Source organism: Helianthus annuus, chromosome 17 (assembly GCF_002127325.2).
Source record: "Helianthus annuus cultivar XRQ/B chromosome 17, HanXRQr2.0-SUNRISE, whole genome shotgun sequence".
In the NCBI taxonomy this organism is placed as follows: Eukaryota; Viridiplantae; Streptophyta; class Magnoliopsida; order Asterales; family Asteraceae; genus Helianthus; species Helianthus annuus.
In genome coordinates this window covers 1677580-1695016 of record NC_035449.2, presented here as the reverse complement: position 1 = coordinate 1695016, position 17437 = coordinate 1677580, and the positions used below count along the sequence as shown (strand labels likewise).

At 37.6% G+C, this 17437-nt stretch overlaps 2 protein-coding genes and 2 non-coding genes across 5 annotated transcripts; 1 reads left to right on the top strand and 3 right to left on the bottom strand.

The window, feature by feature from the left end:
• The first annotated feature begins 3145 nt into the window (after positions 1-3145).
• LOC110922000 lies at positions 3146-6775 on the top strand. 2 transcript variants are annotated; one of them, XM_022166333.2, is made up of 3 exons: positions 3146-3291; positions 3558-3614; positions 4501-6775. In XM_022166333.2, the coding sequence occupies exon 3, from the start codon at positions 4797-4799 to the stop codon at positions 6594-6596; it is 1800 nt and encodes a 599-aa protein (XP_022022025.1). In that variant the 5' UTR covers positions 3146-3291; positions 3558-3614; positions 4501-4796; the 3' UTR covers positions 6597-6775. The 2 variants fall into 2 exon arrangements, with proteins under 2 accessions (XP_022022025.1, XP_022022026.1); XM_022166334.2 differs by lacking the exon at positions 3558-3614 and having other exon boundaries at positions 3147-3291.
• Positions 6776-8160: 1385 nt separating this feature from the next.
• Positions 8161-8244, bottom strand: TRNAL-CAA. The gene has a single exon. It is a non-coding gene; the product is annotated as a tRNA-Leu (tRNA).
• A 1098-nt stretch (positions 8245-9342) lies between these two features.
• TRNAL-CAA lies at positions 9343-9426 on the bottom strand. The gene has a single exon. It is a non-coding gene; the product is annotated as a tRNA-Leu (tRNA).
• Positions 9427-12660: 3234 nt separating this feature from the next.
• Positions 12661-15213, bottom strand: LOC110926208 (reticulon-like protein B1). Its single transcript, XM_022169962.2, has 5 exons — positions 14904-15213; positions 13598-13778; positions 13366-13507; positions 13195-13264; positions 12661-13114 (listed from the first exon to the last, which is right to left on the bottom strand). The coding sequence occupies exons 1-5, from the start codon at positions 15094-15096 to the stop codon at positions 12939-12941; spliced, it is 762 nt and encodes a 253-aa protein (XP_022025654.1). The 5' UTR covers positions 15097-15213; the 3' UTR covers positions 12661-12938.
• Positions 15214-17437: the final 2224 nt, after the last annotated feature.

Here is a 17437-nt window from a genome sequence, read left to right as displayed (position 1 = left end):
TAAAGTCCAAAATACTCTATTTATTATTTAAAGTCAGTAGCAACTGGAATCGGGTCAAAATACCTTGTAGAACTCAAGTTATGTCCAAAAAGGGTATATTCGGTATTTACCGAACCGATGCCATAACCGCAGGTTATGAGCAGGATAAAAATGATTAAAAATCTTTAAAAATCTCAAAATATTATTTTACATCAGTGTGTAAAAGGTTTGGTGTCGAAATTTGGGTTTAGATAGGCTTTATGCTAAATGCGCCGTTTAATTACTAAAGTTTCCGTAATTACGCTATTTAGCATAACTCCCATTCTAGACCTCGGATTGTCATGAAATTTTAGGAACATGCTTAGAAATCAGTAAGAAAGATTTTTGCTCTCTCACATTTCCAAAATTCTCGTTTTAAGGTGAAAAGGGCGTTACGGTCAACTTTTAAGCATTTAACGGAAATGTGCTAAAGACTCGGACAAACAACGAACCGGTCACAGAGGGTTATACCATCATGTAACCTGGTCCTAAGGGAGTCCTAAGGCATATCTAATTCATACCATAACGGGTCAGAACTGAAGTCAAAGCAAAAGTTAAAGTTTTGCGACTTTCGGTTCCGAACCGGGTCAAAACAGTAAATGATCGTATCAAACAAGCGTAGACTAGTTAATATACTTATTATCATGTTATATGAGTGTTAAAATAGATTACACGCCACCTACATTATTGATTATGCATAAAATCGCAATTTAGCATTTTGTTGACTTTTTTCTAAGCAAGCTTGACTCGACATTTGGACTAGTTAGAATGGGAATAAGAGGGTGCCCTTTTAAGGGTTCAAAGCCCACATAATTACCAACATATAACTACCTTTGATTCGGCTAACCACTGGACCATTTGTGATTAACCGTTAAGCCAACTGTTAATTACGACGGTTGACTTTTAAGCTAAAACTAACCAAAAACTCAACTAAGAAAGGTCAAGGGTGCTTACCAAAGTCCTATGCACGACTAGGGATGGCTTGGTTCTACTTTGGAGCTCCAGAAGTCTTCACAAATGCAGATTGAAGGTGTGAAGAATGAGTTGCAACTTCATGGCTTTATATAGTGTTCAAGGCACCATAGATTATTGACATGTAAGTCTACAACTGACCACAACCCATCCACAAGTGTCCCTAAGGGCTCTAAAGCATGTAGGGGGTGCCCATGCTGCAACATTAATGGAGTTAAGTCGGTTTGGAGTGAAGAGGCAAGCATGGAGCAAAAGAAAAACGACCAGATAGCCCCTCGCGTGACGCGACGGACCCCCCCCCTTGGGCCTCGCGTCGCGCGACCCCCCTCTGCACCAGATCTTCAAATTTCTGATTTTTGCGATTTGATCCCTGGCTCTTCAAACTCTGATTGGCCATCCATTTCTTGCATAATGAGTCCTCAATATTGACGTTTAGGGGCTTCAAGACCTATACCCATTTCGTTAAGTCCCCGGTTAACTTATTGTTACCCGAAAAGTCCTTAACTTTCAACATTGACGTTTTAATCCTTCGCATACGAATCTGATCACAACTTGCTCATACGATAACAAAACTTTATGAAATTTTTGTCGAGTATTCTAGTGAGTATAATTAACCGTTACAAAGCTTCGGGTTTGTCAAAAGGTCACTCAGAGGTATAACTTAAACATGTTGATATATTTGACCCCTGAAGTTTGTAATTCCTCACTTTCCCCCATTTTCCGTTCCGTATGATCCATGATTCGCTCGTTTGAAGGTACGTGCATCATTTAGGGTTAATGTACGATATATTTATCCCTCGTTGACATTTTGAACCCTCGGATTCACATACTTTCTATGTTTGTCAACTTTAGTCCTTATTTAGTATTTAACACCACGTGTAACCTAAGACACGTGTCAATACATTATTGGACGCAAAATTTCGAGGTGTTACAAGGGGTAATTTGGTAATTTAGCAAAAGGTAACAAAATAATTCTAACAATGTTAAAAATTTGGACTCAAAAAGCGGTTAGTGACTCAGGGCGTTAAACATTTTGATCTTCGACTCAACTTGTTAAAACCACTAAAACACATGGACTCAAAAAATAATTTACTCAAAAATATATCTTAAACTTTTAAAATCTGTAAACATGGTAAACAAACCTCTGGTGAATCTTGCCTCACGAGTCAGCCACGTGGCGACAAATGGCCTCTAGTGAATCTCGCTCTGTTGCGCCACACAACACGCTTCAAAGTCTTCGACGCGCCACGCGTCGATATTTTTAACTCTTTTCGTTTTCGATTTTCGTCGGCATGTTTTTGGGGTTTTGATTACGGATTATTGTGGGATCTTTTTAGGGTTATTACATCAATTAAATATTAAATAGCTATAAATAAGCAGGAAAAAATGAACGAAATAGTTAGAGAGAATAAATATTTAAAAAATGAAATATTCATAAAGTAAATTTTAATAAAGAAAATAATAAACAGTTGAGATTCATTAAGTGGGAAAAATTCTTCAGATACATATTTATTAGGTATAGTTTGGGGCTTACAGAAATATAAACGAAAAATTTTTAAAACGGTACAAGAATATTGGGCACACAATTTCGACATGTGTAGTAAAAAACTAAAAAATTCGCTGATGTGTAAGATAAATGTAGGATAAAATTTTATGTGTGTATGATAAAATAAAATTGACTAATTAATTAGAGAGAGAATAATTAATATATGATTTTATAGTTTTTAATCTATTTAGTATTGTACAATTACATAATTTTTATTTTCTTAAATTGATTTTCTTTTCATTTAATGTTTTCGGATAGATATAAACAGAGTTGTTACAAGAATTATCTTATTGATTATTTATTTCTTCTTTTTATTGTGGTTGTTTATTCGGTTTAACCACTAATTACATTTAATATCTACCTTTATTGAAGGTTTTTTTTTTTTTTTTTTTTTTTTAAATATGATAGTAATTTCCTTTTCCTTTTGACTGATCTAAAAATATACGATTTTCTATTTTTTCATATGCATCGTGTATGTGGTCTTAAGATAAGGCTAGGTGCAATAATAGAATAATAGTATTTAATGTGAAAAATAGCAATAATAAACATTAAAACATGCTCTTTAACCTACGCCCAATCTTTTTATCGTGCGCCAACATGATGAGTAAATTTCCACACGCACAATGCTTGTATATATATACATACACCCACCCACATACATAACTTATTTCGTCCTGTATCATTAGCCGGCGCCTCAAAAGCCCTAAATCTCCTTCTCTCTCTCTCAATTCTCCCCAAATCAACCCGATTTCGAGGTAAACTTATCATTTTTCGTCATGCAGTTTCCTTATTTTCTATTGATTCTGATTCAATTGTGTTATCATGTTGATTTTTGGCTCAAAGGTCGTCGATTTGTTTGTTTCTATATTAGAATTCTCTTATCGTGATTTAACCTTCGATGTTCGATCGATTTTGAATGTTTAGATATGAAAGTTTAGCTTTCTGGTGGTTTATTTTGATTAATTTGAGTTTTATGTGTTAATTCGTTAATTTGTTGTTTTGTTTTCGATTTTGATTATAGATTAATTGCTGTGGATTCATCGTCTGATCGGAGCAGAACGATAAACAGAACTTTTTGGTGATTTCCTACTCTTTAGGTTTCCTATGTGAGATATTAATAATTAATGTAGATTTAATATCTGTTTACAGGTCATGTAGCATTTATTTGTATTAATTCTTTTATTTTTTCCAGTTTTTTTTGCTTTTGTTTGTTTAATTTATGATACTAATCTGTGTTTTCATCTATGTAGTTAATATCCCGATATATCAACCGATATATCAGTGATATATCGGTTATTCGTCCCCTGCCAAGATAGCGGTACAAAATATCGGTACTGATAATATCAGCGATATTGTCCGATATTTGACCGGTATAGGACCGATATTTGATCGATAAATCACCGATTTTTCCGATATCAGTACCATTCTTCTTATTTCTACCTTTCGTTTTTTCTTCTTATTTCTGCTATTAGTGTTTTAAGTCTTAGTTGTTACTTGTTACTGTTAAATGTTAGTGTTTTAAGTCTTAGTCAGTTCTTGTGAAATTGCTATAAATTTAGCATGATATTAAAATTACCGATATCCCACCGCGATATCCGATATTTTACCGCATTAACTACTTAGGTTTTCATGTCCTGTTTGCGATTTTTTTTATTTCATTAAACCTGATGCTTCTCGTATCAGATCCGGAGTATTGATTTGTCGTTTTCTTTTATGTATATATGTGTATGGATCTTGTTCATTTAGCTTTGAGTATACAGGCTAATCTTGTTGTGTTACGTTTGCGAAAAGATGATTGTCTGATACGTATTGATTATATGCATAATAGTTGTCGGAAAAGAAGCATTTGATAGTTCATTTGGAAATTTTGGATTTTTATTTGTTATTACTTGTGCAAAAGCTTTACGGTTTGTGTTTTGTTAGTTTCTTGATTGACTAAACATCAGTCAACGTGTATGAAACAGGATGAACAGTTCAAGAGGCTGCACTGGAGCATTGTTGCAGAGCTTCTACCGAATGCTTTAGTTGATTATATCGTTTCGGATTAAAATACAAACAAATGGATCGACGGGATACCTCAGGTTTTGTCAGCGGTGGTGCGATGTACTCGGCATACGTTGACAGCTGACCTTAGTATTTTAGCTTAGATAAACCTTTAGTTTGTGGATATTATTTATAGCGCAGAAGTTAGCTGACTAGTTCTTTCGCTAATAAGATTTCATCAAAATCAAATAAGAGACTGCGTATCCGTATCGCTTCAATGGATAACAGGTTCCGTGTTATGGGTTTTGCTGCAAACCATGCCGCTGATGCGTTTAGAAACGTGAGCAACTCTGGATCTGGATCTGGTGCGGGTTATGCAACGGATACCACATTACGATTGGATTTCCCGAGTTCGTTCAATCATTCTGTTCCGGTGTCGAAAGGTATCAAAAGGAAATGGGGTTCGGTCAATGGGTCGATGGATGTGCAAACCGGGTTTCCGTTTAACCTGTGGCTCGGCCACTCTCCAAGCTCCTCCGACAGCAAGGCAAGTTCCGCCACCGGGTGCACTAACATGTCTTCTGCTAAAGAAACTGACGAAGAGTCATCAATGGACCTTGAGTTGGATTTCAGTCTCCATCTCGGTGGTGAAAAGACACCTGTCGGAAAGAAAGCGCCCGTCTGTAACAAAGCGCCAATGGTTGATCTGGAATTGAGTCTATTCTCTTTGCCGGCCGAATCTGATATTACTACTGTTCACCACAGCCCGCCACCTGCCGGTTGCGACCTCCATATGGAGGAAAAGAATCCATCATCGAGCATTTTGACTATGCCTACAAGTTCGGTCACGTATACATCCGGGAATACAGAGCCACATCATCATCATCATCAGCAGCAGCAGCAGCAGAGAACCGGTAGTACAAAGACGTGTCAATTTGAAGGATGTGGAAAGGGTGCACGAGGTGCTTCGGGACTTTGCATTGCACATGGTGGCGGTCGGAGATGTCAAAAACCCGGTTGCCATAAAGGAGCCGAAGGTCGAACCGCTTTCTGTAAAGCCCATGGTGGCGGTCGTAGATGTGAGTTCTTGGGTTGCACTAAAAGTTCCGAAGGGCGGACCGATTACTGTATAGCTCACGGTGGCGGTCGAAGGTGCAGTCACGACGGTTGCACCCGTGCAGCAAGAGGGAAATCCGGGTTATGCATACGCCATGGCGGCGGTAAGCGATGCCAGAAAGAGAATTGCACGAAAAGCGCCGAAGGGTTGTCTGGTCTGTGCATATCTCATGGTGGTGGTCGCCGGTGTCAGTTTCCGGCATGCACTAAAGGCGCTCAAGGAAGTACTATGTTCTGCAAGGCGCACGGCGGCGGCAAACGGTGCACGTTCGAAGGGTGTACGAAGGGTGCGGAAGGAAGCACCCCGTTCTGCAAGGGTCATGGCGGTGGAAAGCGATGCGCCTTTGAAGGTGGTGGTGTTTGCCCGAAAAGCGTCCATGGCGGAACCCTGTTCTGTGTGGCACATGGTGGCGGCAAGAGATGTGCTGTCCCCGGTTGCACCAGGAGTGCGAGGGGGCGCACCGACTGTTGTGTCCGCCACGGTGGCGGAAAACGATGCCAGTTTGTCGGGTGTGGGAAAAGCGCTCAAGGTAGCACCGATTTCTGCAAGGCTCATGGTGGTGGTAAAAGATGCTCATGGGGACAACCCGGTTCTGAATACGGTAGTAACGATCAAGTCTGTAATGCATTTGCGAGGGGGAAAACTGGGTTATGTACGTCTCATGGTGCTCTGGTTCAGGATAAACGCGTCCATGGTGGTGCGACCTTGGGAACTCTTGTTCACGAGACCGTACCTGCTCGACCTCCAACGATGAAAGAAATGGTCTTACCTCCACCGGCACCCGGGTTTACCGCTTCAGGTTTCAGACCTTTCGGGATGCAGCAGGCGGATGGAGCAACAGCAAGGCAGTCGAGTAGTGCGGAAGGGCGGGTCCATGGCGGGAGTCTGATTGCGTTGCTAGCGGCGGGAAGTTCTGGTAATCCAGGAGAAGGGAGTGCGGTGCCGAGAAAGTGGATATGAAAGGGTTGGTAGGACTAACAAAAAAAAATGTTTTGTAGATTGTGTGTGATTGTGGTGGGGTGTATGAATAAATGAAAATTAGCCTATTTAGAGGTGGTTTTCAAGTGTGGGTCATTTCCTATTTGCTTGTATATTGAATCTTCTTTGTTAATATGCATCTGTTGTTTTTCTTGAGATCATTGAAAATGAAAATAAGATGTCAAAGAATAACTAACCTATTAGCTTTATTGATAGAGATCCGATTCTGATTAATAGCAATATAGATTGGAATTGAAATTGATACGAAGAAGATGATCCAATCGGATCTTACAGACTCGATAACCAACTCCGAAGAGTATCTCCGAAGAGTTCCCAGGGCTACGCCTTCTCTCTGTAAACAGAGCCCTAACAAAGCTACGTATTTTCCTATCCCCTTCCCCAAGTAATTACTGACTCATACTTATACTATACTATTTGCACTTACCCCCCTCCTAAAATAGACAATTGACATTTAGACTAGAAACTAGAACATGATTCCTATCATTTATATTGTTAACCCTACTCTGATTGTCTTTTACAAAATTACTTTTGATGGTCCAACATGATCATTTTCTGGGTAATTTATCTTTACCAAAAGATTTAATAAACATTAAATAATAATTTCTCGCTTAAATGTATATCAAACTTATAGATAACTCTCCCCCTATATTCATATGGCATTTGTAATTCGTGCGAAGGTTTAACCAACGATTTGCTAAAGAGGTAAGCTACTCGGCGCTAAGCCCAGTGTTGTTCATTTACACTCGAGGTGGACCATTGCGTGGTCACTAGACAGTGGACACTGGATGAGGCCCTAACTACAGAAGTAAAGAAAAATGAATGGTTCATCATTCTGTAATATTTTAAAAACTGAATCACGTAAGAAAAGGTTATTATCGGATGGAGTTATAATCCTAATCGAACAACTGCTAGCGTTTGAGGAGGAGAAGGAGATTAACGAAAGTTAAAGAGTACACCTTAAAAGTGTTTTGTTTTGAGTGTCTCGTCAAAAGATGTTAAATCGAATTATACATATTTTACCCCTTTTTACTGTTAAAACAAATAAAACGACCAGCGGGAGACTGGCCTACAAGCATAGGATCACCTGAGTATTGAAACACCAATTGTAAATGTAAACACAAACAAAAGAAGCACCTAAGTCACTGAAGTAACTATGGAATCGATAATTTTCTCCAAACTGATTATACAGCAGTCATGGGCGAAGCTTTTAAGGGGTGGGAGTGGGCGAACTTGTTAAACACCAAGTCATTTCTGGCTTTCCATAGGCTCCAACTTGCACAATACACAATGGATGACTTCATTTTCTTCTCCTCCTTACTTTGACCAGCTCCACTATCTGTTTCAACAAGTTATGTCCGTTAAAGTCCACCCGACACCAGGCCGATAAGCTTCCCCACACGTCCAAAGCAAGTTCACAGTGTGATACAACCACGTGCCACACAAAACACTATACTTTGAGAGACACCCATCACAAAATTTTGCAAGCCTGATGAAAACTGACCAACCTGCATAGTATTAAAAAAAATGTCAGAAGTGGGATTTGAACCCACGCCCCCTCTCGGAGACCAGAACTTGAGTCTGGCGCCTTAGACCACTCGGCCATCCTGACATTGTTGTCTTACTTATAATTTAAAATATTAAATGTATATATCAATTCAGAATTATAAATTGTCAATTATTTATTTATCAGTTTCAGAGAGTTTCTATCAAACCTCATTTTGGTGTAATTAACAGTTTTAAATCTATTAAAAATATAATTGTGATTGTATTATAACACTATAGATGATTATGATTAAATAGTTACACGCAATAACAACATTACTATAGATATACATTTGACCAATGCCATAGTATGACATGGTTCCATTTAAACAAATTCTGTGTATGATTTATTTTACTCAACAAATCCATTTAAACAAATTATGAGTATGATATCTTTTACTCAACAAATGAAACAATAGTAACTTTAGGTGATGACCAAACTAGCATGAATCACACTGAGATCTTACATGTTGTATATGAACAAAGCACAACATTAAAATGTGTTGTTGGTATATGAAACTAGTAGATGAGGGAGGGAGCCTGGCCGCTTTTGTTATCTCTCACATAATAATGGGACTAAATCAATAATTTGTTCACATCCCTTTGGTTCATCCGATGTTACAAAATCGACTGAGACTTCTTTCTCTATTATGTTGTGTTTTCCGGCTCTCTTTAGATATATATTTCATGTGTTGGCAACGAACCTTTTAGCGACAAGTCAATTTTAACTTAAGTTGGTGTAAAGTTTTCCTGTTTGAATGTGTCGATCTAAAGACGACACAAAATGGATAAAAATACATAAATATTCTTCTACTCAAATAACAAAAACATAATAACTAAATGAGTGAATTGCAAGGATTGTCCTTTATCTTTATACTCATTTGCATGCGTTGTCCTTTATGTTTAAAATTGACGAGTTTTGTACTTTATGTTTTCAAGTCATACACGTTTTGTCCTTTAGAGAACTTTCTTGGTATATTTCCCATGTTTATTTAAATAAATATAAATCAGAAAGACATATGTAGTGATCAAATACCTCTTTTAAAAACATAGGAAAAATTAAAAGCAAGTCACAAGATTTACCAAACATGTGTGTATATGTTTTTAAAACAGCTTCCTTTTAAATAAAACAAAATTTAAATTCCAGTAAAATACGAAAAATCAATGTCAGAAGTGGGATTTGAACCCACGCCCTCTCTCGAAGAGCAGAACTTGAGTCTGGCGCCTTAGACCACTCGGCCATCCTGACATTTTGGTTTGAATGTATGCTTTTGTATATTTATCACATTTGTTTTGGATTTTTTTTAGTCATCCCCCTTCCCCACAAGAAAATATATCTATATCTGACTTTCTGTAGCTCATGTGCCAAACAGTACACCCGACCTTTAGTATCTTATACGTTCAATATATAACATCCTGATCAAAGCGAATAGGATCCGAGTGATAGACGTCATCAACATGCAACTAACCACCACAAGGTATCTATAGGACTTGAAGCCACGACTACATGGTTAAAGGCAAATCTAGTTAATGTTAAATTGTATTTTGTTAGCATATACATTTTAGACAGATAAATTTGATTATGATTGATAAATATTTTTTAAATTATAGTTTATATATTTAAGGATTTTTGAAGTATATGATGATCAAGCCAAAGAATAAATAGATACCTAACATGAACACTTCAAATTTAGATACTCGTCTTGCAAGTCATAGGAGCCTATAAGTGGTCCATTGAACTAAGACTATTGGGTATGGGGAGGATAGTCTCCAAAGGACTACCCGCCACGTAGGCGCCACGTAATCACGGGAGGAGGATAGTCTCTTTGGGGACTACCCAAGGGTGTGGGGACTAGCCAAGACTACCCCACCATTAATAATATATTAATATATATATATATATATATATAAAGGATGAGAGAGAACAAAGATGGGGGACCCACCAGCTGCCCCGTCTCCGGCGTCCAAAATCCGACGGAAGTGCCAAGGATGGCCCCAAGGGGGCGGTGTGGGACTGGCCTAAAGGGGGGAGACGGGCCTTTCACGTGCCCCATACCCAATGGTCTAACTTTTAAATGTTATAATGACTTCCATAGATGTGGGGTTATAAGACATGTGGCAATTGTGTAAAAAAGTGAGGTTATGGGGTTATATAATTTGAGTGTGTAGTTGTGTTATACCCCTTCAATTATATCATAATATATGTATGTATATATATGTGTGAGAGAGAAAAACAAATGGTGGCACCGCTAAAATTTTCTCAAGGTAAGCAAGTTGGAGAGGTATAGCTCCCCTCGGGGCGATGTTTGCAAGCGCCCTGGCAGGCCTTAGTGCGCTATATCACCTTCCACTACGGAAGGTCTAGTAATAATTTGTAAATACATATAAATCACAAGTAATAAGTAATGATTTCATAACAATTTAAACAATCAATTACTCTTGACTCGAATGAAAATTTCTGTGATGGTGTTGTTTAATACATTGATTATTTTTTTTAACTCATCCACATTTAACTTGTAAAATAAATATGTTGGAAGTGAAATAAAAGAGTTAAAAGATAAAACTGATGGTTACAGAAAAAATTGAAAACCATGCTATTTAACTTTATATATCAACAATTTTCATCTCTAATTTTTAAATATAAACAATTTAAAACCTTAAACAAGTTGACAAGTTAACCCACTTTTTAAAGAAGAGTTATTGGATTTTATCACCCCCAACTATCGGTCTTTGGCCGTTGCCACCCGCAACTAACGCTTTGACACCCGGCACCCCAAACGTGACCTTTTGTTTGTGCTGGCACCACCCAATTAAATCTCCACTAACTGAGTTTGTTTTTTATCCGACGTGGCACAGATGTGATGTTGGAGCTGATTCATGGCCAATTCAATACATCTCCAAGGTCAATAGCTTCAATCTAAAATCCATTAACCCACTCTAGCTTCAATCGGTAGAGGGCAGTTCAGGGTTCGAGTTCAGGAAGACGATTCGAGTTCAATAAGACGACATATCTTGTTATATTTGAGTTTAGGAAGACGACAGATCTAGTTGTACTATTAGAATGGTACGTTGATTCTCAACCAGATCTGGTTTCTCAATGGCTTCAATGAAACCATGTTCATTCGGATTTTGGTCGATTCGCATATGGTCGATTTGGATCTGGTTGATTCGTGTTCGGATCAGTTCACCTGAGTTTTTTCTTTCTACTCGTTCTCACTTACACAAGATGTGTACAGGTTCGAAGAACAGGATCAAGACATTTGTAAGCTGATTTGAAATGAAAAGTTGTTTCTGATTGAATTGGCACTGAATTTGTGTAGGGTGTGGATGCTGCAACTCTTTACAATTCCAATATGTACTGGAATGAGTTTGTATGGGGTGGTGCTTGGTTGTATTATGCTTCAATTGGCCATGAATCAATTCGAACATATGCTTCAATTGGCGGCCATGAATCGATGAGAACCCAGATGATTATGAGGAAATTAGGGTTTGTTTTAGACTTGTCTGGTGTTATAAATAAGGAAGGAGATGAAGGTTAAAGACACATCATCGCCATGTAATCAGCTCCAACTCATCACATTTGTGCCACGTCGGATAAAAACAAACCCAGTTAGTGAATTTTAACTGGATGGTGCCAGCACAAACAAAAAGTCAAGTTGGGGGTGTCGGGTGTCAAAGCGTTAGTTGCGGGTGGCAACGGCCAAAGGCCGATAGTTGGGGGTGATAAAATCCAATAACCCTTTAAAGAACTAGTGTTCGGGTAGACCTGTTTAATAAAATAGATCATGTTAGCCGACTCAAAACCTACATTTTCCGTGTATCATGTGCGATTCATGTCAAGAATTGACACCCCTAGATTCAATCCATTCTTGTAAGGACCCATATCTAAACCACTCAATAAGCCCCACGAAGACATAACCCCCATCACTAATTTGCTTGCCAGCAATCCAACATATACAAAAACATCAGCAACAAGACCACAACTATGGGTTTGTTTGAGGGGCAAGTGGATGTTTTACAATTAATTATAAGAGGAACCCCTGACCCACTTGATTTTAATGGTTGTCATATGTTCTTGCATTGTTTCTGATGTTTTCATCTAGGGGTGAGCAACTTTAGGTTCGGACCGAAAATAACCGAGAACCGAACCAAACCGAAAATATACCTAACCCGACCCGAACACAAGTACCTAGGTATTTAGATCAGTTCCAATTTTTCATATAAAATCGGGTCGGGTCGGTTCTCGGTTCTTTTCATAGTGAAACCCGACTTGGACCTATGGACCGGAACCGACCCTATATTTAGGGTAGTGAATCGGTTCTGTATTTTAAGTTTGATCGGTTCTTGGGTCGGGTCAGGTAATGGTCGGGTAGGGTCGGGTTAATATGTTTGATTTTATGATTTCTAGCAGTTATGTACAATAACATCTAGAAAAACTTTAGGTCATGAACTAGAAGCATCAACTAAGGTTTAACCAACAGAATTTTGTTCTCACAAAGGCAAACATACTACTAAATCATATTAGTTTTGAAACAAAGTGCCACCTGGACAAAAACTGTAACACCATGTATAAAACATAACATCACCATGACTATAAAACAAGAAAATATAATGGGCAGAAGGGTATATTCATAAGGACCTGTATCATCAACCCCACTTACCCTAAATCATAAAACCACATATCTGACTGAAAAAAAAAAAAAAAAAAAAAAACAATAACCATGTTTAGAGATATGGAACACACCTACCCAACTTGTATCCTTAAACCTTCTTCTTCTCTTTCAATTCTTTCATCGATCTTGGGATCTTACACAACACTTTCTTGTCCAATACCGCGTATTGTTTCTTGATTTCAATCCATGCTTTCTCTGCAAGTGGGTCTATCTTGTCCTCGTATTTGTCATACGCCACAGGCACGGAGAAGAGCAGCACGATTGCTGCATCAATGTTCACAAATCAGTTTATTGCTATAACGAGATTTGATGTAACGTTAAGAAGTAAGTGTTATGGACGTTACATATGTAAACCAATGTCAAAAAGTTGTAGCAGTTGCTGATGATTGACACGAACCACAAGCCAGCAATAACCTAATCAACAAATATAACATATAAAAAAACATACTTATATAATCTATGAACATATAAATTGATTATAAAACCATAAAAGATTGCGGAAAGAAGCAGCGTACAGATAAGAACTTCTTCAAGTCTTTCCCCGAAGCAATATCATGTATGGCTGCCAAACCTCGGTTAATTTCAATCCTCAAAGCCGACACAATTTCCAAGACAGGTTTCTCTGGAATTGAAACTTCGGGAATTTTTGGTTGAGACCTGTATAGGAAACATCGCGGCATGCATAAACATAAAAATCAAACTATCAAAGAGTATCAAGGTTCCAAACAGGTTAGTGAAAATACTCACTTCTTGATGAAGGTCGAGGCATTTGACCATAAAAATAGTAAGGCCAGTGTAAGGATCAGACTGTGGCAAACCAGAGTTAGCAAATGATATTCCAACACTTCGAATAGAAACCAGATAATCGTCACACCACCTAAAATCCCACCAGAAAGTTTCTTATCCTTCCACAGAAGCAGATCGGCCGCTACACACACAATCAAAAATCAAAAAAATAAATAAATAACTAACAAAAAACAAAAACATTTAGCAAGTTCAACATTGATAACTTTGTATAGTATACAAAAAGAAACTTCAATAAACGATTGAATGCTAAAGAAAACCAACCTTTTTCTTTAAACCACTATATATGTATAAACTATAAACACTAAGCTTCCATGAAAAGATAAGTGGGATATTAATCATATCATCAAACTTTACAAAGCAAAAAGGTAATATCTTAACTGGAAATGACCCCATTAATAATTAAAAGATGAAGACACTCTTTCAGTCCTTTCACTTTAGTTTTCCATACGGGTGTAAACGAGCCGGGCTGAGCCCGAGCTCGACTGGGCTCGAGCTCGGCTCGTTATGTTTTATGAAGCTCGAGCTCGGCTCGATTCGAGCCTACTAATTTGAGCTCGAGCTCGGCTCGAGCTATTTTAAGAACAACCTCAGACGAGCTAAAAACTCGACTCGAGCTCGCTTCAATGTCGCTTAAACGAGCCAAAGATCGGCTCGAGCTCGTCGCCAATGTTATCATCATTATTATTATATTATATAAAAAATAAATATTTTTTGTGCGAGCCTAAACGAGCTTTGTATTTCAGGCTCGAGCTCGGGCTCGATAACTAAACGAGCTCTATTTCAGGGCTCGAGCTCGTTAAAGCTCGGCTCGTTCGAGCTTTTAACCGACCGATAACGAGTAGCTCTCGAGCCTCTGGGCTTGTTTACACCCCTAGTTTTCCACAAATCAAAATTAAATATTAAGTTACAAAATGAACAACAAATCCCATGGTCAAAACTCATAACTTCATAAGTCATAACATATCAATATTCCAGATCCTAGATCGAGAATTCCAGATGCACAAGAAGCCAACTAAACTCTTAATCATATCCTACAACCAGTTAGTAAGTTCAAAATCAACATGCCTTAACATCATAAGCAACAATTTTCACAAATTAACCCTAGATCCATAAACTAAGTCACAAATCTATACACTAACACATCGATCTGTAACCATACGTACACAAATTTATCGAAATTAAACTAAACGATTAAAAAAACATCAAATTAAAGTATAGAAAGCTAGGGTTTAAGAGAAAAATATACGTTTTCCACCGCCGAAGACCTTGTGAACCGGTTTTTCCCTACCAAAAAGGCGAAAAACTTTGGCTTTCATCGCGGAAATCTTGTTATCGTCATCTGAATCTGAGGATGAGGAAGAATCGTTCTTGAGATCGTGTACTTTCTCCGATATTTTCTCCATCAACGACTCAGACTTGTGATCTTCGTGATCTGACATGATTTGAAAGTGAGATGGAAACCCTAATTGTTTGGATCTAGAAGTGAAACAGATCGATGAAGACTGTGAAGAAGTATTGTTTGTTATTTAGTAACGCAAAGAATGTGTGAGCAGCTTGCTTGCTTAGGTGGTTCATAAACAGAGGGTTTTTTACCGAGCCTAAGGTTTGGGTGCTTTCCGAGCCTGTTGGTTTGGAGCTTGCTTTTAGGCTAACTTGGTGTGATTGATATCTACGTAGACACCGTGCTAACGGACGGTTTGTTTATTTGTTTTATTATTGTTTTTAGACGATAGGTAATGGTTAATGCCCATTAAAGGGCATTTTTCACCACATCATCATCATAATGCCCTTTTAAAAAAGGTGTAATGGTTAATGCAAATTTCATTTATTACTTTCCATTATTTTTCTTCTCTTTGGGCATTATTATAGAAATGTCCCTCACTCTTCATGCCCTTATAATGCCCATGAGTAATGGTGTAAGGGCATTATCAAAATCTTTCATGCCCTTATAAAGCCCCATTACATATGGTCTTATATGGAATAATTAAACTTTTCGTACTTTATGTTTGTATCGAATTGTGATAAATAGTGTTTAACTTCAATAATTACAGTCACATTTTTTTATTTGTAAAACTCATTACATCCTACGTCCTTTACCACTAATCAAGTTGAAATTTTAAGTTAAGCCTGATCGTGTGTCTTGCACATGAGGGTAAATTGGTAGTTTTACTCATTTGTTTACAAAATAAAAAAAAAAACAAATATATATAAATGCACATAAACTTTATCTTCTTTAGACATCTCTCTCTCTATCTCTCTCTCTCTTTCTCTCTCTCACTCTTCAATCAACCTCCATCACCGTATATCAGCCACTCCACCGTATCCAACAACCGGCACCACCAAATCCATCCAGCAACCACCACCAGTTGTCGTATCTGAATATGTTGTTCCTTTTCTTCTACAAGCACAATTTATCATGTATTACAGTTTAGATATAATCTTATGCCCTAATTTCATCAATAAACACTCAATTGCAAAATTTCGTTCATCACAATTAGGTTAATCACAGTTTATACATTCAAATCTTTGTTCTTCCTTTCACCAGCGACATTAACGTGAAAATTCTTCTTATCAACAACCTCCGATTCACCGGAGAATGTACGGAAACATTCCGGCGATTCATCGACGATGAAATCACTATTGCACCAGCTACGGCTACAGCTACTACTCCTCGGCAACCGGTGGACGTTGTACAACGCGGAGACTCCGGTGAGAAATCCGGCACCAGAGGAGCGTGAAATTCAACCGGACCTGACAGATCTCGGAAGGATTTCCAGCGGAGAATGTCCTTGATGGTTACGGAGGTTGTTCTGGTGATTGTAGGCTCCGGAAGAGGTGATGTGGAGCCGTTTTTTGTGGAGAAACAACGAGAGATGGTACGAATGGAGGAGTATTTGACGGCGTCGTGGTGGAAGACGGAGATAGAGGATTTGCAAGTGCGCGAGAACAGGAGGTTTTGGTCTTAGAGGAAGTCTTTGAGCCTGCGAGCAGGTTGAATAGTGCATTGTGGTTCCATGAATGGAGCTGCCATTTTTGCAGAACTATGTGTTTTAGTGTGTGAGGATGATGAATTGGAATTATTTATTAAATACTATAAATAATTCAGTAAAAAGACTAAATTGCCCTTACATGAGTAAACTTAACTTAAAATTTTAACCTAATTAGTGTTAAAGGACGTAAGATGTAATGAGTTTTACAAATAAAAGATTGTGACTGTAATTATTGAAGTTAAAGACTATCCATTGAAATCTAATACAAACATAAAGGACGAAAAATATAATTTACCCTTTATATATATATATATATATATATATATATATATATATATATATATATATATATATTAGAGTTAAAGTGTCATTTAAAATTGTACAATTTTCCTCCCTAACTTGGTGTGATTGATATCTACGTAGACACCGTACTTTGTCCATTTTACTGTTTCAGACCGAATTTTAAAATTGTACAATTTTCCTCCCTACAGTCCAGAAAATCTAGAATAAAATTTCATTTTCGTCTCTAAGGTAACTGAGTTTTTTTTTTTTTTTTTTTTTAACTGGGATTATTTTTTTTGGACTGAAATAACATATTTCGTGAATATCAGGGAGGAAAATAGTACAATTTTAAAATTTGGCATTAAATGGCAAAAGTGGACAAACCACAATGATGTTTATAACACTTAACTCTATTTTTTGAACAACAAATCCTTTTGACCATATCACGATTTTTATTTCTTTCGGTTGCACGTGTCAATATCCTTATGAACATATCATGATTTTTGTT

Coding starts and splice junctions, on each gene's coding strand:
- LOC110922000 (XM_022166333.2), top strand. CDS start 4,797: ATGGATAACAGGTTCCGTGTTATGGGTTTTGCTGCAAACCATGCCGCT.
- LOC110926208 (XM_022169962.2), bottom strand. CDS start 15,096: ATGTCAGATCACGAAGATCACAAGTCTGAGTCGTTGATGGAGAAAATA. Junction 13,779..14,903: donor GGTCTTCGGCGGTGGAAAAC/GTATATTTTTCT, acceptor TTGTGTGTGTAG/CGGCCGATCTGCTTCTGTGG. Junction 13,115..13,194: donor TTTGACATTGGTTTACATAT/GTAACGTCCATA, acceptor ACATTGATGCAG/CAATCGTGCTGCTCTTCTCC.